Below are 24920 nucleotides of genomic sequence, written 5' to 3' on the forward strand. Positions count from 1 at the left end.
TACATTGTCTTTAACTTATTTGTGAAATGAATTGTCACCCATCCACTGATTTGCATTTATAAGCAAATCTAGATATCCACCCCATGGTCTGTACTAAGTGCTGTTCACAGGGCAACCAAAAGACATCTGTTCAGAGAGAGAAAATGTCTCCAGACTTGTCTGTCTGTTCTTCTCATTTTTTTTTTTTTGAAGCAGTTATGCTCATATAGTCACAGTTTTGTGATGATGACCTTACAGTTCCATGCTGCTGTCCCACACCCTGGGAGCATCAGAGTATGAAATGAATACTCCAGAGCAACTTCCTGAAGAACTAACAAAAACTTTAAATATTCAAATAACAGGTGTTTGATTTTTGTAGAGAATACCCATGGCTTCACAGAATCATTGCAGTGCATTTCAGACAGGATTGCTTTAACTAATACTTCTTCCCAACCTGTCCCCTGCAACACCTTACCTCTGTTGTTAGGAAGACTTGATACAGGAGCACCTGGGTGGCTCAGTTGGTTAAGTGTCTGACTTCACTCAGGTCATGATCTCACAGTTCATGAGTTTGAGTCCCATGTCGGGCGCTGTGCTGACCACTCGGAGCCTGGAGCCGGCTTCAAATTCTGTGTCTCTCTCTCTGCCCCCACCCGCTCACACTCTGTCTCTCTCTCTCAAAAATAAATAAACATTAAACAAACTATTCAAAAAAAAGAAGAAGGAGAAAGAAAGACTTGATACACCAAAAATCCAAAACTTCAGTGTGGTGAATGGATAGGCATTGTTAGGTCAAACAGGATTTGAACGTTCAGAATTGGTTGTCAGCACTTGAAAATTGGAAGAGTTCACTTTAAAAGCCCAAATTTGTGGATTATCCTTAAAAAAAAAATCAGAGGATTTGGAAACACTGTCCGATCTCACATGGCAGCTGCCTGTATCCCCCAGTAGCCGCCACCCTGGGTTTTCCTTTCCCTTGTTTACATTCCCTGCCTGGCCCCTGTCTGCGGGAGTGTTGAACCTTGCCTGCCTCTTGGCCAGGTGAGGCTGCCCTCATCAGAATGGCATGTACCTGCTCAGCGGCTAACACACGGTGCCACCACTTGTGGCTTCTTGTACTTCTGGTTTTCTATCTTAAAAATGGGAATTGTATCTGGCACCTTTTGTTCATGAAAAATTTGACAATTAGTGTGAAATTTTAAGAGTGCTTCAAAGTAAAATTATTTATTGCTACTTTGGTTAGTACATTTAAAAAATATTCTGTTTCATGATTTTAGAATGGCTCCATAGCAGACACTGTTTCTTTAGTCAAACCTTAAATATGTTTTAAATGAGGTTTTTGTTTGACATGCCTATTTCTTAGAAGCTTTTAAGCCAAAGATAGAAGTTTGAAACTAATATATACTTCCATATTTATGTATAAATATTCTAACAGACTTATATGTGTGTGTGTACACTTATCTACATATGGATATATTAATCCAGTTAATACATCTTAGATTTAAGTGATTTTAATAAAACTGTTCCTTGAATAACTTTTCATTTCTTAATAAGTTTTCAATAACTTATTTGATAACTTCTTAACTTTTAAAACCAAGTTTAGGATGAACCAAAAACTAGAGCACCACATGTGTGAATATTAACTTGAGATGAATGGTCTTTCTTTTCAGAATACGTCAGGAGAATGATATGGTTGATTCAGCGCCTCAGTGGGAAGCTGTATTAAGGAGACAAAAGGAAAAAAATCAGGCGGACCCCAACAACAGACGATCCAGACATAGATCTCGCTCGTACGTGGATTCTTTTTGTAGCTTTCTTCAAAAACACTGAGCTTGAAGTAGCATGCAGATTCTTGGGCAGATTGGGCTGTCTCTTTGAGGTCTAAAGTGATTGTAGTTCAACCATGATTGTCCCATTGTTTGTCATATTTACCTTCTTATGTTTGTGGCACTCATTAACTATATCTGAAGCCATAGAAGTTGGAGCAGTGCCAAAACAAAATGTCAGAAACGAGGCTATCAAAACTATGTTTTGTTTTGTTTTGTTTTGTTTTGTTTTGTTTTTAAACAAAGCATACATTCAACCGAGTAAGTAGGCGTAGTCTTTGTTCTGGAGCCTGGCTCTTGGTGAAGTACCTGCTGTTTCTCTCAATTGGAGTCTGCAGAATTCTCTGAAGTCTTGTTTGAGATTGAACCAGATGTGAATATCTTCCTATTAAATTACCATTTGTGAGCAGTAGTCAGTGAGTGATTCATTACACCCCAATGTTGGGATTTGCCTGCTCCTTCTGTTGCTAGGCAATGCCATGTGTGAGCACAATTACCCGTAATGATGAGATTGCCAGTCCCCCAGATTAATTTTCTTTTGAGCTGATAAAATTTTTATGTTTTTTTAAATGTGCACATCATCCAGATTTAGATATCCCCATCCCCACACCCCTTCTCAAAGCTTACCTTTTGAAAGTGAGCTGGGACTAACTACCCATCCCTTTGTGATCTTAGGTGGTTAGTTGTCTGGTGTTGCTTATTTGTGGAGGAAGGGATTAGTGTCTCAGAATGGTGGAAGGATGCCAGGGAGTGGATGCAGAGACAAGCTGTAGGTAGGTGAGGGGCTTCTAGGGAGTCAGGCAGAAGGGTGCAGCTCAAGTTAACAGAGGCCAGGAGAGGATTCTAGAAGATACACCTCAGAACCCTGTGTGATTCTAAGGGATGCTTTTTAGTCTTAGATGCTTACTTTTTAATTAGAAGGTATCCTAGAGTTTGCTTTTATCGGTAGTACATCATATTGAGTGATGTCTGCTTCTTTTGTAATAAAAAATTTGCAAGTTGTCACTATGCAGTGTACCACTCCCTTACAGATTTATTCATTGCTCCATAATGTTTTTGTTGTGGAACCTAATTAAAATATTCAATTTAAAGCAGAAGTTAATAAAAAGTTTCCTTTGTCTTGGATACCACCTTCCCCCAGCTCCATTATAAAAGAGAGGTTTAGAACTGGAAGAATCAAGACCTCATTGTTGAGAGTTTAACCAAAAGGCACAGAATCCCCAAGATCAGGATGCAACATACTCACGGGTAAATCTTTTGTAATCATGCTTTTACCTTTCCATGTGGAATCTTCTTCTATGAGGGACTTTCTATACACAATGTTTGGTGACTTGTTAAATCTTAAAAGACATGTTTAATTTTTCTAATAATTTCTAAAACATTCTAAATTCAATTAAATGCCAGTACTAAATTTCATTTATTAAAAAGGGAAAAGTAAAATACAATTAGGAAAAATTTTATATATAAAATTTAAGGAGGTCAAAAAACATTACTTGAGGCAATATGTAAAATTTTTGAGTAATAGTCCATTGTATGATTTTACCACAATTTGTTTATCCATTCTTCTCTTGATGGACATATGGATGGTTTCCAGTTTTTGCTATTATGTTAAAAGTTGCTGTAGACATTCATACAAGTGTATCCCTGGAGTATGTTATTTTATGCCCTGGGATAAATACCTGAGTGGAATTGCTGGATTAAGGGATATTTCTAACCATATTATATGTAATAGTAACTACCACCGTGATTTCCAAGGAGGCTGTATCATTTTACACCCCCACTAGCAATGAACGAGAGTTCTAATTCTGCCCCATTCTTGCAGATCCTTAGTTTTGTCTTATTAGTTTCAGGTAGTCTACTTGGCCTGAAGAGGTATTCCATGATGGTTTCGATTAACATTTGCCTGATGACTATGATGTTAACCACATTTTCCTGTGCTTTTTGGTTGTTCGTATATCTTCACTTTTAGTGTTGAAGTTTTTGCACATTTTAATTGGATTAAAATTAAGGATTGTTTCCTTTTTATTATTTATATGTAGCATTCTTTATGTAGTCTGGATATAAGTTATTTTTCAGATATGTGTATGGTGTATATTTTCTTCCTGGCTGTGGTTTGCTTTATCATGTTCTTAACATTGTCTTTTGATAAGCAGATTTTCTAAATTTCAGTGAAGACCAATGTATCATTTTGTTTTCATTTGTAGTTAAGGCTTTTTTATATCTTAAGGAATATGGGCCTACCCTAAAGTTGCAAAGGTGTTCTCATATCTTTTTCTAGCAGGTTTATAGATTTTGCTTTTGTATTTAGGTCTGTCATCCATCTAGAATTAATTGTCCAGTATGTGTGAGGTAGAGGTAGATATTGAGAAGTTTTTTCCAGTTGTGTATGCACTATTCCAGTACCATTTGTTACAAAAAAGACTATCTTTATTGAAATGCCTTGGGGCCTTGGTTGAAAATCAATTGACTGCTTATCTGTGGGCCATTGATCTAGTTGTCTATCCCTAAGCCACCAAGTTGTCTTGGTTACTGTAGCTTTATAGTAAGACTTGAATCAGGCAGTGTAAATTCTCTAATTTTTTTTTCAAGATTGCTTTAGCTATTTTAGGTCTTTTCAGTTCTGTGTGAATTTTTGAATCAGCTTGTTAGATTCTACCAAAAAGTAAAAAATAGACTTTAGACTTACGCTGAATCTACAGGTCAGTTTGGAGAAAATTCTTAACCATCCATTTATTTAAGTCTCTTAACAACTTTCAGCAGTGTTTCTTGGATTTCAGGACAGCGTTATTGCATTTATTTTGTTACATTTAACCCTAAATGTTTAATATTTTTAATGGTACTGAACTGTACTTTAAAAAAATGTTATTCTCCAATTGTTGGTTAGTAGATAGGAACACAAATTATTTTTTGATATTAATATTGTATCTTGCCATCCTGCAACCTTGTTAAATTGATTTCATATCTCCAGAAGCTTTTTTTTTTTTTTAATTTCTTAGAATTTCCCACATTTACAGTCCCATTGTTTGTGACCAGGGACTACTTCCCTTTATTTCTATTTTTTTTCTTTTTATTTCTGTTTTTTCCTTAATACACTTGCTAGATCTTCCATTTTAGTGTTGTATTACAATTTTGAAAAGAAGTGTTATGAAAGGAGACCTCCTTGGCTTGTTCTTTTTCCTATAGAGGAAACATTCAATATGTTAAGTATGATGCTAGCTGTAAGACTGAGGAAGATCCATTCTGTTTCTAGTGTAAGAGGTTTTTTGTTTTTTTTTTTATCATGAATGAATCTTGAATTTTGTTATAAGCTTTTTCTGCATCTGAGGTGACTTTATATGGGTTTTCTTCTTTATGCTGTTAGTGGGAGAATTACAGTGATTTGCTTTGAATGATACATCCTTGCATTCCTGAGATAAGCCCTCAGGGTCATGATGTATTATCTTTTCTGTATATTGTGGGATTCTATTTGATACTATTTTGTTGAGAAACACTGGTCTATAATTTTCTTGTAGTAAGTATCTTTGTCAGGTTTCTGGCAATGGGGTTTTACTGGTCATTTAAAATAATTTGGGAAGTGTTCCCTTTTTCTTCATTTTCTGAAAGAGTGAAGTAAAAAATTAACATTATTCCTTCCTTAAATATTTGATATAATTCACCAGTAAAACCATCTCTGTCTGGAATTTCCTTAGTGGAAAGTTTCAAATTATAAACTTGATTTCTTAAACAGTGATAAATTGGGCTATTCAGGTTTTTTACTTGTTTTGTGTGAGTTTGAGTAATACATGTTTTAAAAGGAGTTTGTTCATTTTATCTAACTTGTCAAATCTTTTAGCAAAAACTTGTTCATAATAATGCTTTAGTGTCTTTTTAACATCTGTGTGATATTACCTCTTTTATTCCTGATGTTGATTGTGTTTCTCTTAATTTTTCCCTTAATCTATCTTTTCAGAGAACTTTGGGTTTTTCTTTGTTGTCTATTTCATTGATTTCCACTCTTTATTACTTCTTTCTGTTTATTTTGTCTTTTATTCTTTTTTCATCTTCTTAAGATGACAACGATTTTAAACCTTTTTTTTAAAATGTTTTTTATTATATTTGAGAGAGACAGAGCATGCAAGTGGTGGAGGGGCAGAGAGAGAGGGAGACACGGAATCTAAGTCGTCAGCACAGAGCCCTATGGCAGGTTTGAACTTGTGTGAACTGCAAGATCATGACCTGATCTGAAGTTGGCCGCTTAACCAACTGAGCCACCCAGGCATTCTGTAAACCATTCTCCTTTTTAAATATAAGTACAGAGTTGCAGATTTCCCTCCAACTATATGTCACATATTTTTATAAGTGTTTTCATTATCATGTAATTCAAAATAATTTTTAATTTCTCTTGTGATTTCTTTGATGGTGGACTTTTTTTAGTAGTGTGTTGATTAATTTCCAGATATTAGGGGGTTTTCTAGATATCTCATTATTATTGATTTCTTTTTTTTTTTATGTTTATTTTTGAGAGAGAGAAAGAGAGAGAGAGAGAGAGAGATGGGGGAGGGGCAGAGGGAGAGGGGGACAGAGTATCTGAAGTGGGTTTTGTGCTGACAGCAGAGAGTCCGACGTGGGGCTCAAACTCATAAGCTGTGAGATCATGACCTGAGCCAAAGTTGGAAGCTTAACCGACTGAGCCACCCAGGTTGTGCCTATTATTGATATCTAATTTAATTCCATTGTGATAAAATAATCTGTAAGATTTTAATCCCTTGAAATTTATTGAGACTTGTTTTATGACCTAGCATATGATGATGAATGATCTGATAGACTTGGGAAGAATGAGTATTCTCAGTCATTCGGTGTAGTCTGTAAATGTCAAGTATATCTAGTTAGCTGATGGTGTTCTGATGGCCTCTGTCTTTTCCAATTTGTTTACTCTCCAGTCATTGAGTGAGAGGGATGTTAAAATTTCCAAAGATGATTATGAATTTATCTGTTTTAGTTCTGTCATGTTTTTTAAAGTCTTTTTATTTATTTTGAAAGAGAGAGACAGAGAGAGAAAGAGAGAGAGAGAGGGAGAACCCAAGTGGGGGAGGGGCAGAGGGAGAGGGAGAGAGAGAGAATGCCAAGCAGGCTTTGCATTGTCAGTGTGGATGTGGGGCTCAATCTCACCCAACCACAAGATCATGACCCCAGCCAAAATAAAGAGTAGGAAGGTTAACTGACTGAGCCACCCAGGTGTCCCAGTTCTGTCAGTTTTTGCTTAAAGTTATTTTGAAGCTCTGGTATATTTGCAATTTTTTTTTGTCTTCCTGAGGAATTGACTGTTTTATTATAGTGAAATGTTTTCTTTTTGCTGGTAATATTCTTTTCCCTATGTCTACTACACACACAGGCACGCAAACTCTTATGTGTGTATATATATAACCATTACAAATCTTTTTCATGCTCACTGTTTGAATGTTATGTACTTGTAATTCTTTTATTTTAAGCCAAAGTATGTCTTTTTTTTTTTTTTTTTTTTTTTTTTTTTTTTTTTTTGAGAGAGAGAGAGAGAAGAGACAGAGGGAGAGAGAGGATGCAGGAGCAGAGGATGGGCAGAGGGAGAGGGAGAGAAAATGTCGGGCAGGCTCCATGCCCCGTGCGGAGTTCCTCATGCTCAATCTCATGCCTGTGAGATCATGATCTGAGCCTCAGTCAGGAGTTGGTGGCTTAACTAACTGAGCCACCAGGCACCACCAAAGTATGTCTTTATATTTAGAGTCCATCTTTTGATTACTTGTAGACAGCAAATGGTTGGTCTTTTTTTTTTTTTTTTTTAATCAAGTCTGACCATCTCTACCTTTTAAATTGAATATTAGTATGTTTACAGTTAATATAATTATTAATACATTAATAGCCTCCTATCTTGCTCTTTTTCCCATTTATCTTTTTTGTTGCTTTGTTCCTCCTTTTCCTATTATATTTTGTGTTAAATGGATACTTTGGTTCTCCATTTTACTTTTAATTAACATCTTCCCTATACTTATTATTTTTTTCTTTAGTGGTTTCTCCATGGCTTACAGTATGGTTCTTTAATTTATCATAATGTGTTTAGGATTAATATCATAATATTTCATGTAAAATGCATGTATAATTTTATGTAATATTTTTTGTAAAATTTAGAAAAATATAGCTCCATTTATTCCCTCTCTTTTTCCTTTGTGCTACTGGCATATAGTTTAATTTTGCATGTTAATAGCCCCATATTATAATGTTATTACCTTGGCTTAAACAGTTTAGTTGTTTTTTAAAGAAATTAAGAAAAGAGGGGGGGAAAAGTTATAGTAATGTAGCAGAAAACAGTCCCCTAGATAGGTCCACATCTTAACCTCCATGACATGTAAGTATTTTATGTTAGATGACAAAGGGAAATTAAGGTTGCAGGTAGAATTAAGATTGTTAATCAGTTGGCCTTCTGCCAGGGATATTTTCCTGAGTTATCCAAATGGGCTCAAAGTAATCAGAAGGGTTCTTAAAAAGTGGAAGGAAAGACAGAAGAGGGAGTGAAAATTATGCAGTTTGAACTCAATCTGCTGTAGTTGGCTTTAAAGATGGAGGAAGGAGCAATGAGCCAAAGAATGTGGGCAGCTTCTAAAGTTGGAAGAGGTAGGGGAATGGATTTTCTTCTAGAGCCTCCAGAAAGGAATGCATCCCTGTCACAGCTTGATTTTAGTCTAGTGAGACCTTGATCAGATTTCTGATCTACAGAACTGTAAGATAAAAAATTTGTGTTGTTTTAGCATAAGAGACTCTTAAAAACTGAGAACAAACTAAGGGTTAATGGGGGGTGGGAGGGAGAGGAGGGTGGGTGATGGGTATTGAGGAGGGCACCTTTTGGGATGAGCGCTGGGTGTTGTATGGAAACCAATTTGACAATAAATTTCCTATTAAAAAAATTTGTGTTGTTTTAAGCCATTAAATTTGTGGCAATTTTCTGCAGCAGCAATAGAAAATGAATACAGTGGGGTGCCTGGGTGGCTCAGTCAGCTAAGCATCCAAATCTTGATTTCAGCTCAGGTCATGATCTCACAGTTTGTGGGCTCGAGCCCACAAGCCCCACATCAGGCTCTGCACTGGTAGGGTGGAACCTGCTTTGGATTCTCTCCCTCTCTCTCTGCCCCTCCCCAGCTTAGGCACATACACTCTCTTTTTCTCTCTCTCAAAGATAAATAAGCAAAAAAAGAATGAGTACAGTTACCCACATATTTACTATGACCAGTGTGTTTTATTTCTTCCTCTAGATCTGACATTCCATTTTCCTTCCCTCAGCATTTCTTGTAGTACCAGTCTGCAGATGAGGAATTCTCTTCGTTTATGTGAAGATGTCTTTATCTTACCCTTGTTTGGAGCAGATGTTTTCACTAGTTATATGATTCTAAGTTGATAGTTTTTTCTTTCACACTTAAAGAGATTGTTCTGTTGTGTTCTGGTTGCTGTCATTTCTGATAAGTCTATCTTCATTCCATAGGCACTGTATGGAATTTGTCTTTTGTTTCACCAGCTACTTTTATGATTTTTTTCATTATCTTTTTATTTGTTTGACTATGGTATAGCTAAATGTCATCTTTATTATTTATATTTCTGTAATTTGATGTTTTTCACCAAATTTAGGAGACTTTTGGCCATTATATTTTCCAATTCTTTTTCCTGACCCATTCAGTCTTCTGTTTCTTGGGTATCAAATTGTATATATGCTAGACCACTTAATATTGTCCCAAAAGCAACTAAGGTTTTGTTCATTTATAAAATATTTTTTCCCCTTTAAATTTTGATTTCTGTTGACTTGTTTTCAGCTTAGTCAATTCTTTTCGCCCTGTGTTATCCAGTCTCCTCTTAAAGCTCTCTGACTTTTACTTTTGTTCTTCTAATAGTTTTCATTTCTCTGTTGAGATTTCCCATGTATTCATTTATTATGTCCATATTTTCCTATAAGTTGTTATATACATATTTACAAGATGTTTTAAAGCTCTTGTTTGTGAATTCCCACATCTGTCTTTAAAAATGTTTCTATTGACTACTTTTATTATTTTTAGATTATGATTATATTTATCTCTCTACATATATAATAATTTTTTATTGAATGCAGAAAATTTATTTTTTAAAGATTTTATTATTTATTTTTTTAAGTTTATTTATTTATTTTTAGAGAGAGAATGAGTGAGTAAGCAGGGGAGGGGCATGGAGAGAGAATCCCAAGCAGACATGGGTCTCAAACTCACAAACCATGAGATTGTGACCTGAGCCAAAACCAAGAGTTGGACACTTAACTGCCTGAGGCACCCAGGTGCCCCTAAAGTTTTTATTTTTAAATAATCTCTACACCAACATGGAGCTCGAACCCATAACCCTAAGATCAAGAGTTGTATGCTGTACTGATTGAGCCAGCCAGGCACCCCATATATGCTGAAAATTTTAGATGATGTCTAATTAGGAGGTCTGGATTATGCTGCCTTTCTTGAAAAAAAAAATTTTTTTTTTAACGTTTATTCACTTTTTTTTTGAGAGATAGAGACACAGCATGAGCAGGGGAGGGGCAGGGAGAGGGAGACACAGAATCCGAAGCAGGTCCAGGCTCTGAGCTGTCAGCACATAGCCTGACGTGGAACTTGAACTCACAGACCATGAGATCATGACCTGAGCCGAAGCCAGACGCCTAACTAACCGAGCCACCCAGGCGCCCCTATGCTGTCTTTCTTTAAAGAGTCAAATTTTGTTCAGGCAGGTGGCTAAATTACTGGTGGCTACTTTCAATCTTATTTTTTATGCTTGGGTTTATGCTTTGGTAGTGTGGGACTTTTCAGACTTTTTCATTAGTTTAGGATGTGTTTTTTTACTTTTGGCTTCATCCCCATTCCTAAAGCTTGGCCTTTCTGGAGTCTTAATTGAAGCATACAGTGTTCAGCATGGCTTTTCCACAGCAACTGCATCAGAACTCTGTCTCCTACCACTTCACCCTCTCTGGTGTCTCTGCTCGGCTCTAAGTCTTACAGCAGCTTCTCTCTGTTAGGCCTCGTATAGTCTTACCCCGCTTATGTAGAGATTAAGTGCAATGAATATACTCAGCCATCCTCTTAAGGAAAACCCTGTACAGACTTCTGAAGTCCCCTTTTTAATTTTATCCTGCAGTGTAAATTCCAGCCTGGTCAGTAGCCTCACATTCTGATCTCTGCCTCCCCAGCCACGTGAGACTGTTGCCTCTTGAGCTCCACTTCCCTGTCCCATACTGGGAAAGTCCCCCCAGAGAAAACCAAAGCAAATGAGGGGGCTTGCCTTGTGCTTCTCTTCTCTCAAACATCATAGGCTTATCTTGTCTGTTGCCCAATGTCTGAGAAACAGTTGCTTTGTATATTTTGTTTTATTTTATAGTCCTTGAGGAGGGAAGGGTCCCTCTGAAACCAGTTATTCCATTGTGTCCAGAAGCAGAGGTTCAGAATACCCTTTTGAGGTAGAGATATGCCTTTAAACTCAGTATTGCTTTTATCAGATCAGCTGAAATCAGAAAAGAATCCAGTGGTACTTTAAACTTAAAATATTATTTAAACTTTAATTTTAATCTTATTTACATGATAAAAATATCAGATCAGGTACAGGATTATCTCAGAAAAATGCAGTCTTAGGAGAGAACCCCATTTAAGAGTTTGATGTGCATCTTTCTGGAATTTAGGTTTAAAGCAAACCATAAAAAAGATTTAGCAAATATTTGGGATGACTTTGTAACTGAACTTGGTTGATTGATTAATTATATAGCTGATATGACCAAAATGCAGTTAAAGAAATTCCAAGTGAAAAAAAAATCTATTTGAAGAGTAGTTCATTCAGAAGTTACTCTACCTCCTTGGTAAAAAGCAGACTGAGAAGGAGAAAGGACATAGGAAGAGCAACTGGAAAACCTCTGGGGTGGGCTAGGTGTAAGAGGTGGTTTTAGCTCAGAAATGAAGAGAAGTGGATGAAAACACATTTTGGAAGCAGTGCTGGCGGATTTGGGAGTGTGACAGGTATTTTGCATGAATTTGCAGTCTGGGACTGATGGGTGGAGCGGAAGTCATGAGGTTTTACTGAGGTGGGTGAGATGGGCTGGAGATGTGTGTGGAGAGAGTGTCAAGATTTTTGTTTTGTTAGGTTTGAGAAACCAAGTGTGTAATCAAATGGAAATGTCAAGTAGGCAACTGGATAAAACTGTTACAACTCTACAAGATGATGGAATACCTACCTTATATGGACAAACTGAGCTCTCTTTCATTTGAGCTATGACATTAAAAATCTGAGGTTCTTTGACAACTAAGAAAGTTATTTGCTGGGTGCCATTGTCAGACCTCTGCTTTCTGGGCCTCCCCAATGTTAGCTTACTGCCTAATCTCCATGAACTCCCAGTGTCATCTCTACAAACAGATAATACCATTTTCATATTGCTGAAAATTCAAGTCCTATATGACAAGTATCTGTGATATCATACTTGGGATTACAGTTACTATAATAAGTTCTCTAGGTCTTGGGCAATCTCTAGAAATGCTGTAAGGTACTGATTTTTTTCCCTTGAGATAAAGAAGAGGTGAGATGTGAAGAGAGCAGGGTGGGGCCAACTCAAATGAAGATTATAATTTGGTTCTGTGCAAATTTAGGAACCACTACTGCTTTTTTTTTTAATGGTTTTTTTTTGTAATTAAAAAAATTTTTTTTTAATTTTAGAGAGAGACAGGGAGAAGGGGAGAGGGAGAGAGAGAGAATCCTAGGCATGCTCCACGCTCAGTGCAGAGCCCAGCCCAACGCCGGGCTTGATCCCACCACCCTGGGATAATGACCTGAGCCAAAACCAAGAATCAGATGCTCAACTGACTGAGCCACTCAGGCACCCCAAGAATCGCTACTGCTTTTTTAAAAAATGGTAACATGACTAGAGCAGGATCTGAGAAAGTAATTAAAATTGTTCTTCACATATAATTAACATTTCAGATATACAGTAAACCACTTAACTGTCAATTACTCCCATATTCTTAATTCCTACTACCATGTCAATAAATTGCTATATGGACATATATTCACTGAGGGTTTAGAATGTTATGATACATCATTCACATGATTCATTCATTTTATTTTTCAAATTTACAATAAAAAGCTAGAAAATTTTATGTATTATAAATGCCAGAGACATACAATAGTATAAAATACAAATCCCCTCTCTCTTGGATCTCATCTAGGAAAATGTTGAGAAGTACAGTTCTTTCTAGTACATTTTGAAGCTGCATTGCCATGACATTCTTGTTTACTTATCATTAGAAACTTTTGGTGGAAATGCTTTTCTATATTAGTAAAACTAATTAGTAAAACTCATTGCTATGTTTGGAAGAGGCAATGAAGCTGAAACAATAGTTCTCATAGGTTCAACTTGTGTGTGCGAGAAGGCTCATGCTCCCTCTGGTGGTGGTAAGGTCTCACTATTTTTATTCAAAAATAATTGATGTGAAGATGGGATTGTCAGGGTGAAGTGATGTTCCCATTAAAGACAAAACCGAAGTCTGATTCCTCAGAGATTTAGCATGTAGGTTCTGGAAGTGACTCCTTGAATGATCTTCAGTAGCCAGGTTGCTGAGCCCTGTGGCTTCCTAATCCTTCTTTAATTCTGACAGAGGGAGGGAAGGAGTGGAAGATTAAGCTTTCTCTTAATCATGTCTATTCTGACCACTCAGGAATATGATGAGGAATTAATGAGATATTTGTTAAGGGCTTTGAATTTTTAAAATAAAGATGTTTTATAAACTTACAGTTTTCTTAGTAACATTTTCAAGTCTAAATTTCCTTTTAGAACAGCGTTCAGTGGTAAGGTCACAAAAGCATGAAGTCAAATGCTACCTCATTTATTTTTTAGTTTATTATAGTACATAAAAATATAGTGTATTGTATCCCATAGTATAACATATAGTGTTTTCTAGTTAATATAATCGTAACATTAGGGAGATGTAAAAGACTGTATGCAGTGATGGGGTTTAAACACTGTAGATTTAACAAGTGTTGTTCTTAGAGTTTTGGAAGAAAGGAGATGATGACTCTAAATGATGTCTCATCAAAGCTAATTTCTCTGAAAAATGAATATTTATATTGGGCTATTGGTATCAGGTGTAGATGAGGGATGTTTTGTTTTTGAAAAATATGGGACTAATATTGAACTTCATGTGTATTATATATATATATATGCTCTATTTCCTTAGGAACTTATTTGGAGAGTTCAAATAAAACATCTGCATAATTAAGAGCCCTTTAATTAAGAAAAATGGCTGTCAAAATCCCACAGCTTTCTAAATTCACAAAATGATGTTGAGCTGCAGATCATGAAATCATCCTAAATTATTGATTAAATGTGTGCAGATGTAAGCATAAGAATAATACATTCCTCATTAGCATGTTGCCGGTATTTACATTTGTTAAATCACAGGTGGTCTAGCAATTGGAGGAAATTGTTTTTTTTGTTTTTGTTTTTTTGTTTTTAGCTTTGGAACTTCTCCCTGACATAAAGCTGCTTGAAACTGCTGGGCATTTCAGAACTCAGTAACTTAAACATGACAATCGTAGATGCTTATTATAGATGCTATAGAACTTAAACATCTAGACTAAATTCCTGAATCTTTTAGGAACAGTATTTATGGCTCCAAAGACTAATGTTCCCATTTGGGTTAAGGTAACATTTCTGCTAATTCTTACAAGATGGAAATGAAAGGTATTGCCTGTGGAATTGCAACAATAGTAATTTTTTAAACCATGGAAATGTTTTTATGTTTTTCTTTTTTGATACCTAAAGTTAGAAATTCTCTTGACCATGACAGTGTGGAGCCAGCTTGGGATTCCGTCTCCCTCTCTCTCTGCCCCTCCCCTGCTTGTGCTCTCTCTCTCTCTCTCAAAAATAAACTTTAAAAAAATTCTCTTGACTAAAAATAAATCAGAAAAGATAGGTAAGTATGAATAATAAAATTACCTGCAATTCCAGCACTCAGAAGTATCCAGTTATCAAGTGTTTTGTATGTTGCTTATATTCATCATCTGTCTCTCACTAGCCTGATATGGTGGTCATGGGGGACAGGCACATCCTACTTGCCCCTCATTGCTTTTTCTTATTCTCCCTTCCTCTTTCCTCAAAGCACTCGGTTTTGAATCTAAGGCCATCAGATTATACCACTCCTTGTGTATGCGTCCCTTACCTCATTATTTGAAGATTTAGTTCCTGCTTTGCTATTATTCTCTCCGACACTGTGTCAGTAATCACATAATGGATCTCTACAGTGACCTGGCCTCACAGTTCCTCCACCCGACCATAACTACTTTACTTTCAGGTCAAACCTTTGACCAGTTATTTCCAGTTTCGGGCAGTTTTGCGCCCCATGGGACATTTGGCAATGCCTGGAGACATTTTTGCTTGTCACAGTGGGGAGGTATTACTGACATCATGGGCAGAGACCATAGAGCTACTAATCATCCTACAACGCATAGGACAGCCCTCTACAGCAAAGAATTATTTGACCCAGAATGTCAATAGTGTTGAGGTTGAGAAACCCTCTTCAACTCAAAGATAGCCTTACTATTGCACCTTCAGAGATAAGAATGATTTTCAATAGAATGGCTTCCTAACCTAGATATTCTGTAATACTTAAGACTATTGGGTGACCCTCTCTGACAATTAGATGCTGATGTATAGGTAAAGCAGAACCATCTCTTCTCTGGGAATAGTATAAATAGCTTAGTGCTTTTTAGTATTAGCACTAATACTAAGTATCATGTAAAATACTTGATACTCCGGAAGTATCATGTAAAATATTGTCTAGTGAATCACACCAGCCAAACATAGGAAAGGCAGATTCCTTACAGAAAATCCTTCCAAAGAAGCATTTCTTAAGACTTTAAAAAAAAAGTGTATAGGGGCATCTGGGTGGCTCAGTGACTCTTGATTTTGGCTCAGGTCACAATCTCATGGTTCATGGGATCGAGCCCTGCATCAGGCTCTGTGCTGACAGTGTAGAGCCTGCTTTGGATTATCTCCTTCCTCTCTCCCTGCCCCTCCCCTCTCTCTGTCTCTCATGCTCTGTCTCTCAAAATAAACTTAAAAAAAATTTTTTTTAAGCATATAATTTTATTATATAACAAAATCAACATTTAACAATATCACATTTTTACATTTGAGACCAAGGCTTCATCCCCTCCCCTTATCTTCCATGTTTTGACTCCTTTTGAATTGGTTAAAAGGCCTTTACAGATTTTTTTTCCATTAAAGAAAAAAACCACTTAGTCAATTTAATTGCTAGAAAGTAGCTTATTGTATTCTGTGGTCTCAGAAAGTCCTACCAGAATGCCTCAGTGGTGCCTTATTACTTAGAAAAATGAAAGCAATGATAATATCATATGTTGAAAGTGATATTGAGCCCAAAAATGCTGATACAGATTATGAACGTAAAATTCCACAGGACAGAGTATTGTTGTGGCTTTGCGTAGCACCAGGCCTTTTAATTGTTAGGTTTTGCGTCCTTTCTTTGGGCCTTTATTAGGCCTTGGTTCTATTGAAAGGACTAATGAAAGCTTATCATTTTCTCACTAGGAAAAAAAATCATTCTGTGGCAACACTTGCAGTGATAATAGATTTCTAGTATTCATTGCTATTGTGGGGAGGGTGAACACATGGATAATGACTTGAAATTTCTCATTCTAGGAAATTAAAAGTAGTGGTGTAATTTCTACTCGGGGATTTTTGGAGATTTGTGGGGTATGTAGATTCGGATGGAGAAGGGCATACAGAGGTGACAGTATAAGCCACACATAGATCCCAGCATTTCTGGGCCCATGCTCTGGCCCAGAAACACAACATGAGATGTAATATGAAAGGTAGGTAGGTCACTGGCACAGTGTGCCAGCCTGGGCTGTCCCACCATTCCCTTTTCCCTGTGGTTGCTGCTTCTACTAGGTAATCACAGATCATGTTGGGAATCTTTCCTATTAATAGAATCAGGATGAGTTCTTTGCCTTTACTTAGAAATAGCCAGAAGGACCAGAAACAGAAGCCCTGAATCATCTTCACTGTAAAATCACCAGTGGAGGGTGTGTGGATTTGCTCTTCAAGTTCTAGGCTCTTTCATCAGATAAAGCCTTGGCTGTGGCTGGGTTTTATGTGATTTTTTTCAGTAGTACTAGCAGATAAATTATCTTGTATCTTTATGCTATCCCACATTGGCTCTCCCTGCCCAGTCTTTCGTTGTCTGGTCCCAGCTGGCAAATAAGAACTTCACAGTCTGAAAACTATTAATGTAGCTCGGCTAAAGTTAGCTGTTAGATTTTTCGATGAAGCATGTTTGCAGAGATGAGTGGTGTTTTTTCCATTTATAGGAGGAGCCCTGATATCCAAGCAAAAGAAGAGTTATGGAAGCATATTCAGTAAGTACTGATTTTTTTCTTCCTCTTGTTTCAAAACCCATGTAGTGTTAAGGCGTTTACGAGGGAGACCACTGACACCGAGAGGCAGCCTCTGGCTGAAGCCTGTCACATAGTCTTTCTTCATTGCCATCATTATGTGGAACATGGGACTCACAGCAGTGGTGCCTTCCCGTGCCAGCAGCCCCTCTACAGGTAGCCCTGACATCTTCTCTGTTAAGGCCAGTTAGCCTCACCTGTAAATGGCCTCAGGACAATGTTTTACAAATAAATACCAGGGAAAACAGATTCAGAAGGAAAAAAGATACTACAGGGGAGAGAAGCAGATCTTTTGTAAAGAAATGATGGATGGAGAGTCGTCTACATTCCAGTTATAGAAAAACTGGAAAAAAGGTAGAAGAGCCACAGAAAAGGTTTTTCCCCCGTTTTTCCTTGAATACATACTAGGTTTTTAATCTTTGCTCCTGGCTTATATTTCCCTTAGTTTTACTAATACTGTGTTTGGGGATAAGGTTAGGAAGGAAAAACTCACCTGCCAGTTGTATTTCTATCAGCTTCATAAATTTAATTTTCTTGCTCATTCCCTTCTAGAAAGGAACTTGTGGATCCTTCTGGTTTGTCTGAAGAACAATTAAAAGAGATTCCATACACTAAAATAGAGTGAGTATGTCTTTGAAAATCTTGTCACAAAAGTTTTATTAGTACTTATAAGTGAATAGTCCATTCTTACTTTCCGGTGGTATTCTATGAAGGGCTTTGTCTTTACATTTTAACTAAAATTAAAACTGTAGGAAAGGGGGTGCCTGAGTGGCTCAGTCCGTTAAGCATCTGACTTCGGCTCAGGTCATGATCTCACGGTTTGTGAGTTCGGTCAGGCTCTGTGCTGACAGCACAGCCTGGAGCCTGCTTCAGATTGTGTGTCTCCCTCTCTCTCTCTGCCCCCTCGCTTGCTTGCATTCTGTGTCTCTCCCTTTCAAAAATAAACATTAAAAAAAAAAATGTAGAGAAAGAGGTAGAAAAGGGTGTATTAAAGCTAATTGTTATTTTGCACTACAATCACAATCATATATTAACTGCCAGTTTGTATGAAGTAGGTGCACAGGAGCTTTTGATAATTAATGTGTTCTAAAACCTAAGTTCTTTTTTTTAAGGGATTCATTGATTGGTAATGTTTCTTTTTATTCACTACAAGATGTTGTATTGGCCCTGAATCCTGCCACATTAGCCCATAGAACTAGCACATTGAATGTGCTCCATGGAAGCGTAACAGGATTCCCTAATCACCATTCAGTGTAGGATGCAGCAGAAGATGATCTATTTACTCTGTTTTCTGCCCTGCTGTAATTGGTAAAGAGAAAGGGTGTGTGGGGGTGGGGGGTTACTTCCTTGCTTTATTTCTGTCTGTAACCCATGCTTTCTTCCCACTCTGGTCAAACTGCAGGTTTGTACACACTCTCCCCAACTCCCCTTCCTACCACCCCCTCATCTCTTGGCCAAAGATTGAATTCTTAATGACAGGCTAATTAGCTAGGATAAGGACCAACCTTTCCTCATAGGAATGCCATTTGTCTGCATTACAGATTTTTTTCTTTCACACTACTGGAAAAAATTCAACTGTAGGGAATAGTTTCATTAGAATTTTTCATTAAAAAACTACACACTCATGTGCATACAAATAATAGAGCTTCATTTTCATGTAAATGAAATGGTCATGTAAATGGTCAAGAGGGCAGTTTTCTGTTAGCTCCTGAAAGTGAAGCCACTTAGGCTTTCTAAGCTCAGAGGGATCATGTTCTTTTTAAATTCTTGAAGTCATTCCTTTGTGGTTTCCATATTAAGGAAAAATTCCAAATTATCCTCTTCTGACTTCTGGTTTATTTCCATGTTTTTGGTTGCTTATTCAGGACTCAAGGTGACCCAATCCGCATCAGGCATTCCCATTCACCGCGAAGTTACCGCCAGTATCGCAGGTCTCAGTGTTCAGATGGAGAGCGATCCGTTCTCTCGGAGGTGAAGTAAGTGGGCAAGCTTGAGTACATTATCACTTGCAGGACTCCAGTTCTGGAACAGCACAGTACAGTAGGACTTTCTGCAATGATGGAAATGTTCTGTATCTGTAACTGTTAAGTATCTGAAAGATGGGTAGTGTGACCGAGAAACTGAAAATTTAATATTCTTAATTAAATTTAAGTAGCCCTGTATGGCTAGTGGCTACCATATTGGACAGCACAGATCTAGACCATACTTAGCCTGAATCATGGTACCCCCAAGCTATGCACTGAAACTTTTACAAGAAAAAAAAATGCATTAACTATTCTATTGTGAATAATGCATCCTTATTTGAGAAATGGTGTATGTTTCTTTTTGATCTGATGACATTTTCTTTTACTATAGCAAATATCGTATGTTGTAGTCATTTCTTTGTGTTATTCAGTTTTTCTTTTGAGGAAAGTGACTGTATCTCACAATATAGTCGCAAGAGGTGCTATATTTTAAACGAATATGTTAATGAAATAATTATGTATCATGTACTTGGTATTGCTGGATAGGAATGTTAATCATTTAACTCTGAATTAAGGCTCAAAATTTTGATAAACATTAATAAGTTGGGACATAAGCTAGTCCAGCCGAGAGAGTTATAGGCCAGGTTTTGTTTATTTTTTGTTTGTAAAATGTAGAGCATGGCTATTTATAGCTACATAGGTTTATAGAAAAAGAATAAATGGCCACAAATGCTTCTTTGGAAACAAATCGAAAGGCCATTTATACATGTCACAGTAACTAGAGCACATGGGAACCATACTTATGTTTTACTCTTGGTTCTTCTATGATTTTGAGCAAGTCAAAACCTTGCTCAACTTAACGCAAAACCTGCCCAACTTAATGCAAAAACATTTATTAAACATCTCTCCGTGTAAAGTATTGTGGTAGGTACTCTTAAGGGTATAAAGGTACATCAAACATGTTTTCTATTCTGTAGTTCTCTTCCACCTCAAGTTGTGATTCTAGGTACTATCTCAATTGTTAATTCTAAAACAAATCCTCTGCAGTTCAAAAACGGATCTTGTACCTCCACTTCCTGTGACACGTTCTTCAGATGCTCAGGGTTCTGGTGGCTCCACAGTTCATCAGGTCGGTATTAATAATAAAGTTTTAAGGTATTGGTATTGATGAAAATTTTTGAGAAGCACTTTTCTGAAAGTTCTTTTGGGGAGATAGGGCAATGAATCTCTAACCTCATTCTGAGACTCTATAATTTAAAAAGAAAGTATACAAAATGTGGAAGGAGGGTTACATGATCAAGACAAGGCACAACATGGGAAGAGTTAAGTTAGAAGTGAGAGCTAGAGCTAGTGCAAGTTCTCAAACAGTCTGATCCTTGGGGCAAATCCAAGGATAACGAAAATGGTAAGATAATTTGAAACCAGAGCAAAGAAACAATAGCTTCACTAATTAAAAAAAAAAAAAAAAAGTTCTTTGATATTTTTTGAGCCAGAGAAGCGAGAAAGTGGTAGACTTAGGGCAGGCACATGTTCTATTATTGATGGCAGACAGAATTACTCAAGTCCTATTTCATTTGTCTTCTCCATCAAAGAAAATTACTTTTGTTCTGGAAATGTTTTAAATAATGTGGTTAAAAGGGAATTCAAGGACAGAGTAAAGTTATCTGTCTGCCTTAATAAAATCAATTTACTCCGCTGGATTAGATCAGGGGAGCACTCTAACAAACATATTGCAGCAAGGTGTTTGACACCATCTCTTATGGTAAATCAGAGAAAAAAAGGCTGTGTGAGATCATTGGGTGGATTTAGGTCTACTTAAACCATCACTCTAAGAACAAAGTTGATGTTTATAATGGGTCATTGTCCACCCGTTGTTTGTAGTGATGTGGTGTTCATTAGATCCTCCATCCCTTTGGAACGCAATTCTAACTACTGTCTCCCATAAAAAGGCATGTAAGCACAGTTTTACACGTAAATCCAGGGAGTTTATGGACAATCTAAGAAAACTGACTCCAGTGGTACAGGTTATGCACTGCCCTTTGTTTCTCCAGATTCATTTTTGTCATTGACTTAAGCAGGGTCAGAAACGCCTGTACTAATTTATGTTAGATTTCCTGGTAAGAGATTCTGAGATGGAGGTTTACATGGAGGAACTTTATTGGAAAGCATAAGGATCAACACTTGCTGGGATGAGAGAGAAAGCCAAATGTTGAATGGTGTAGTATTCTCCGAATAAAGCATCAGCTGATCCCACAGGGAGCTCTAGAGCTGAGAGGGCCTATCGGATCTCTCCCACTTGGCCTTTACACATAGGCACTCACCATGTAACAAGTCACTTGTTGAAGGGTGCCCTAAGGAGGGGGCTGTCTTCAGCTGAGGGTAGTTCCTGGGGGAGGGCTGTTTTTTAGCCGTATATCAGCCAACACTCCCAGCAGCTGGGGGAGTGAATGCCTCAGTCCTGAATGGAGGACTGGATGATTAGTTACTACATCCAATAACATCTTCCTCATTTTTGATTAGGTAGATCTGGAAGAGCCAATAGGTTGTGCAAACAATTGTTTCAAGTCAATAGTATTTTAAAAATTTATATTCAAGATTAGGAGTTTAGGGTTTGCATTCAGATTGACCTGCATTTGTGTCTCCTTGTCTCTGCATACCACTTGTGTGACTTTGAGCAAACTGTGTAACTTCTGAACTTCAACTTCTATGCAATGTAAATAATAACCTGTCAGGGTTATTGTGAGGATAAACAGGCAGTTATTTTTCAGAACTTTCTGTCTTAAAATTTAAAGCTGGATTCAGCACAAAGAATGTTATTGTACTTTCGCTGTTCCAACTACCCTAGACTTCCTGATCACCATCACTCAGGAATCGCAGGAAACTTCTGCACATTGAAATAGTTCTCACTTTTCTGCATACGACAGCTCACATGCATCTACGGATCAGTGTGGTACTGATTCAAAGCTGGTCTCTGTGACATCTCTTTGAATTCAACAAATATCTAATAAGCACATTAGACAGGCACTGGCTGGGTAGTCAGTAAACTACAGCCTAAGGGCTAAATCCAGCCTACCTGTTTCTGTATGGCCTAGGAGCTAATAAATTGCTTTTACATTTTTTAAGGGTTGTTTAAGGGGTGGGGGGGGGGGCACAACATGCAACAGCAACCAGATGTAGTCTACAATTAGGCCCTTCTGAGAAAAATGTTCATTCAGACTCCTGGCCTAGACATAGAACACATAAAAGTTAACAAAATCATTAGGGAAGCATTATGAAGAAACCAAGGGCTCAGTTAGAAAATCAACAGGTCAATTTGACAATAAATTTCATATATTGAAAAAAAAAAAAAAAAAAAAAAGAAAAATCAACAGGTGACTTTACAGAAATAGGGTGGTCCAAGAAAGTTAACTCAGAAACCGATGACAGAAATAGGGTGACCAGTGATCTCAGGAACTGATGTATAAAGCTGGAAACTTGCAGAGTAGGAGCCACCCAGGTGCAGATGGAAGAGCAAGAGAGAAGCCTGTAAAGGTCCTGGGGGTGTTTGAGCCAAGACCAGTGTGCTTGGAGCATGGAGGAGGGTGGGGACAGATTTCGCAGGGCTTTAGTCTAAGTGCCAAAAGGAAACCACTGATGTGGTTGCCACATGGAGAAAGGACTTGAATGACACTGGAAGCAGGGAAGTTGCATTTCCCAAGTTCTGTCATGGTGCCAGAGTTCTGGTAGTGGTATGGCCTGTCTACACCTCACTTCCTTTTTTCATGCAGAAGGCTGGTAAAGGTGGGATGAATCATGGACTCTGACTCACTTTATTTCCTTAAGATATGCAGGCAGAGACCGGTTTTACTGTAAAGTAACTTACAAGGTAGTGCTTGTTTTAGGTGACCTCCCAGCTCCTTTTCTCTTGCTGTATTAGCTTTCCATTCTTCACATACACTGTCCTTCCCCTACCTCTCAGATTATCCAGACATCTTCCATTTCAGAGGTCTCACACTCTAAAATTATCTTGATTCAACCTGAGAGTCTGGTTTAGGAATGACTAGAAATATTTAACTGGGTGATTTAGGACTAATTTTCATGCATTTAGTGTATTATGCATGTTACAATCAGACTTAACTTTACAATCTTCATGTCATAACCAGGGTTATTTGTTGAACAGCTTTTGATACTATGAACCTTAATTTCTGATGTATTAATAAAGTTGATTTGGCCATTTTCTTCTCTGAATCTTAATCTTTTGAATATATTTTCTTCTAGAGAAGAAATGGATCTAAAGATAGCCTGATTGAAGAAAAATCTCAGACATCTACAAGCAATCTGACTGGAAAACACATAGCAAAAACAGTAAAAACTGTCCAAGCTTCACGCCTCAAGATGGACTTGATCCAGTGAAGGGCCAGAGAATAGGGGTGGGAAGGGTGTGTGTGTGTGCCACCTTTACTTTCAAACTGTGAATTATTCAAATATCTTGGACCTGCAGAAAGTGTTTCTTCAGAAAAAAAATGGGAGTCTGTTGCATCTTCTAAATGTTTAACAGTGTATTTGTGCTGAAGGGCCTTTTTATTTGGCAACTCAAAGAAGGGTTGAGAAAACTCATGCCTTGACACCCTATTTTCCTTCCTGGAAACTCCAGTTATCTTGTGTCCACAACCAAGATCAGGTGGTTCTGATCAAAGGTCTGGAATCCTAGTGTGCAGCTGCCTAGCTAGGTACACCAAGTGGACAAAAAGGTTCTTCCCAACTCTAGGTGGATCTCAGCCTGTGCACAGATGTATAAAGACTGAGATCTCACTTTCAGACTGAAGTTTTTATTCATATAAATGTTCTTTGTAATACTGTATTTTGTGGCATTAAGTCCCACTGGTTATTTACAAATGTAAAAAGCTTTTTAAGTGTTGCTTTTAATTTCTAGTGTCCTTGTGTTTTCAAAAAAAAAAAAAGAAAATGCTATGTGTAGATTTCAGTTGACCTCCGTTATAAATTCATGAAACCCAACCTCAAATGGTCTCTCCATCCTGCCTGGCTATCTAACTCCCACCCCCAAAGACGAGTTCATCTGAGGATGACTTTGCACTCCACTTTCCAGAGAAAACAGATACTCCTGCAGGACATTATCTCCCTACCCACAAACTTTCCAGCTGTCATCAACACTAATCCTTCCTTTCCTCCTGTCCCTGCACCTGTGTTTTGGAACCCACTCTCCTTCAGCCTTCTTGTCCCTGTCCACTTCCTGTCAGCTAGATCCTTGCCATTTGGTTTTAAACTATTAACTCTTCCATCTAAAAAAAGGAAAATAAAAGCCAACCAACTTTTCCAACCACAAATCCCTCTCCAGCTACTATTTTCCTCTCCCATTCCAAGTTTCTCAAAAGGATTATCTGCAGCTGGTGTCAATTCTTCTAATCCCGACTGTAAACTGTTAAGATCCTCCTCCACTACAGACCTTACGCTAAAATCACCTGTCACCAAATCCCAAAGGTAACTTTAGGCTGCCCTGCCATATTTTTAGTGCAGTATTTCATTGTTTGCACTGTTCTGACCATCTTTTACTGCTCTTCAGTAAGATGCTATTCTACCTCATCAATTAGTTTCCCAGAGCTTAGTCCTCCTCCTCTACCCCAGGTGGATCTCATTTATGCCCATAGCCTTAAGGTTTATTTCCATAGCTTAATCTTTCTGCCAGGCCACTTAG

General features: G+C 37.5%; 1 protein-coding gene across 4 annotated transcripts in view; it reads left to right on the plus strand.

The window, feature by feature from the left end:
* The window catches only part of EPB41L4A (erythrocyte membrane protein band 4.1 like 4A), a 252941-nt gene extending 229190 nt beyond the window's left edge, over nucleotides 1-23751 (plus strand). For 3 of the 4 annotated variants that reach the window (XM_060635206.3, XM_060635208.3, XM_060635205.3), the window contains 6 exons: nucleotides 1650-1769; nucleotides 17181-17228; nucleotides 17817-17885; nucleotides 19130-19240; nucleotides 20276-20357; nucleotides 23486-23751. In XM_060635206.3, coding sequence (XP_060491189.1) covers nucleotides 1650-1769; nucleotides 17181-17228; nucleotides 17817-17885; nucleotides 19130-19240; nucleotides 20276-20357; nucleotides 23486-23620 — 565 coding nt within the window. In that variant the 3' untranslated portion in view covers nucleotides 23621-23751. The remainder of the gene's footprint in view (nucleotides 1-1649; nucleotides 1770-17180; nucleotides 17229-17816; nucleotides 17886-19129; nucleotides 19241-20275; nucleotides 20358-23485) is intronic. The other variant, XM_078447487.2, reaches the window with a different exon arrangement.
* Nucleotides 23752-24920: the final 1169 nt, after the last annotated feature.

The sequence above is a fragment of the Panthera onca genome, chromosome A1, assembly GCF_046562875.1.
Source record: "Panthera onca isolate mPanOnc1 chromosome A1, mPanOnc1 haplotype 2, whole genome shotgun sequence".
NCBI lineage: Eukaryota > Metazoa > Chordata > Mammalia > Carnivora > Felidae > Panthera > Panthera onca.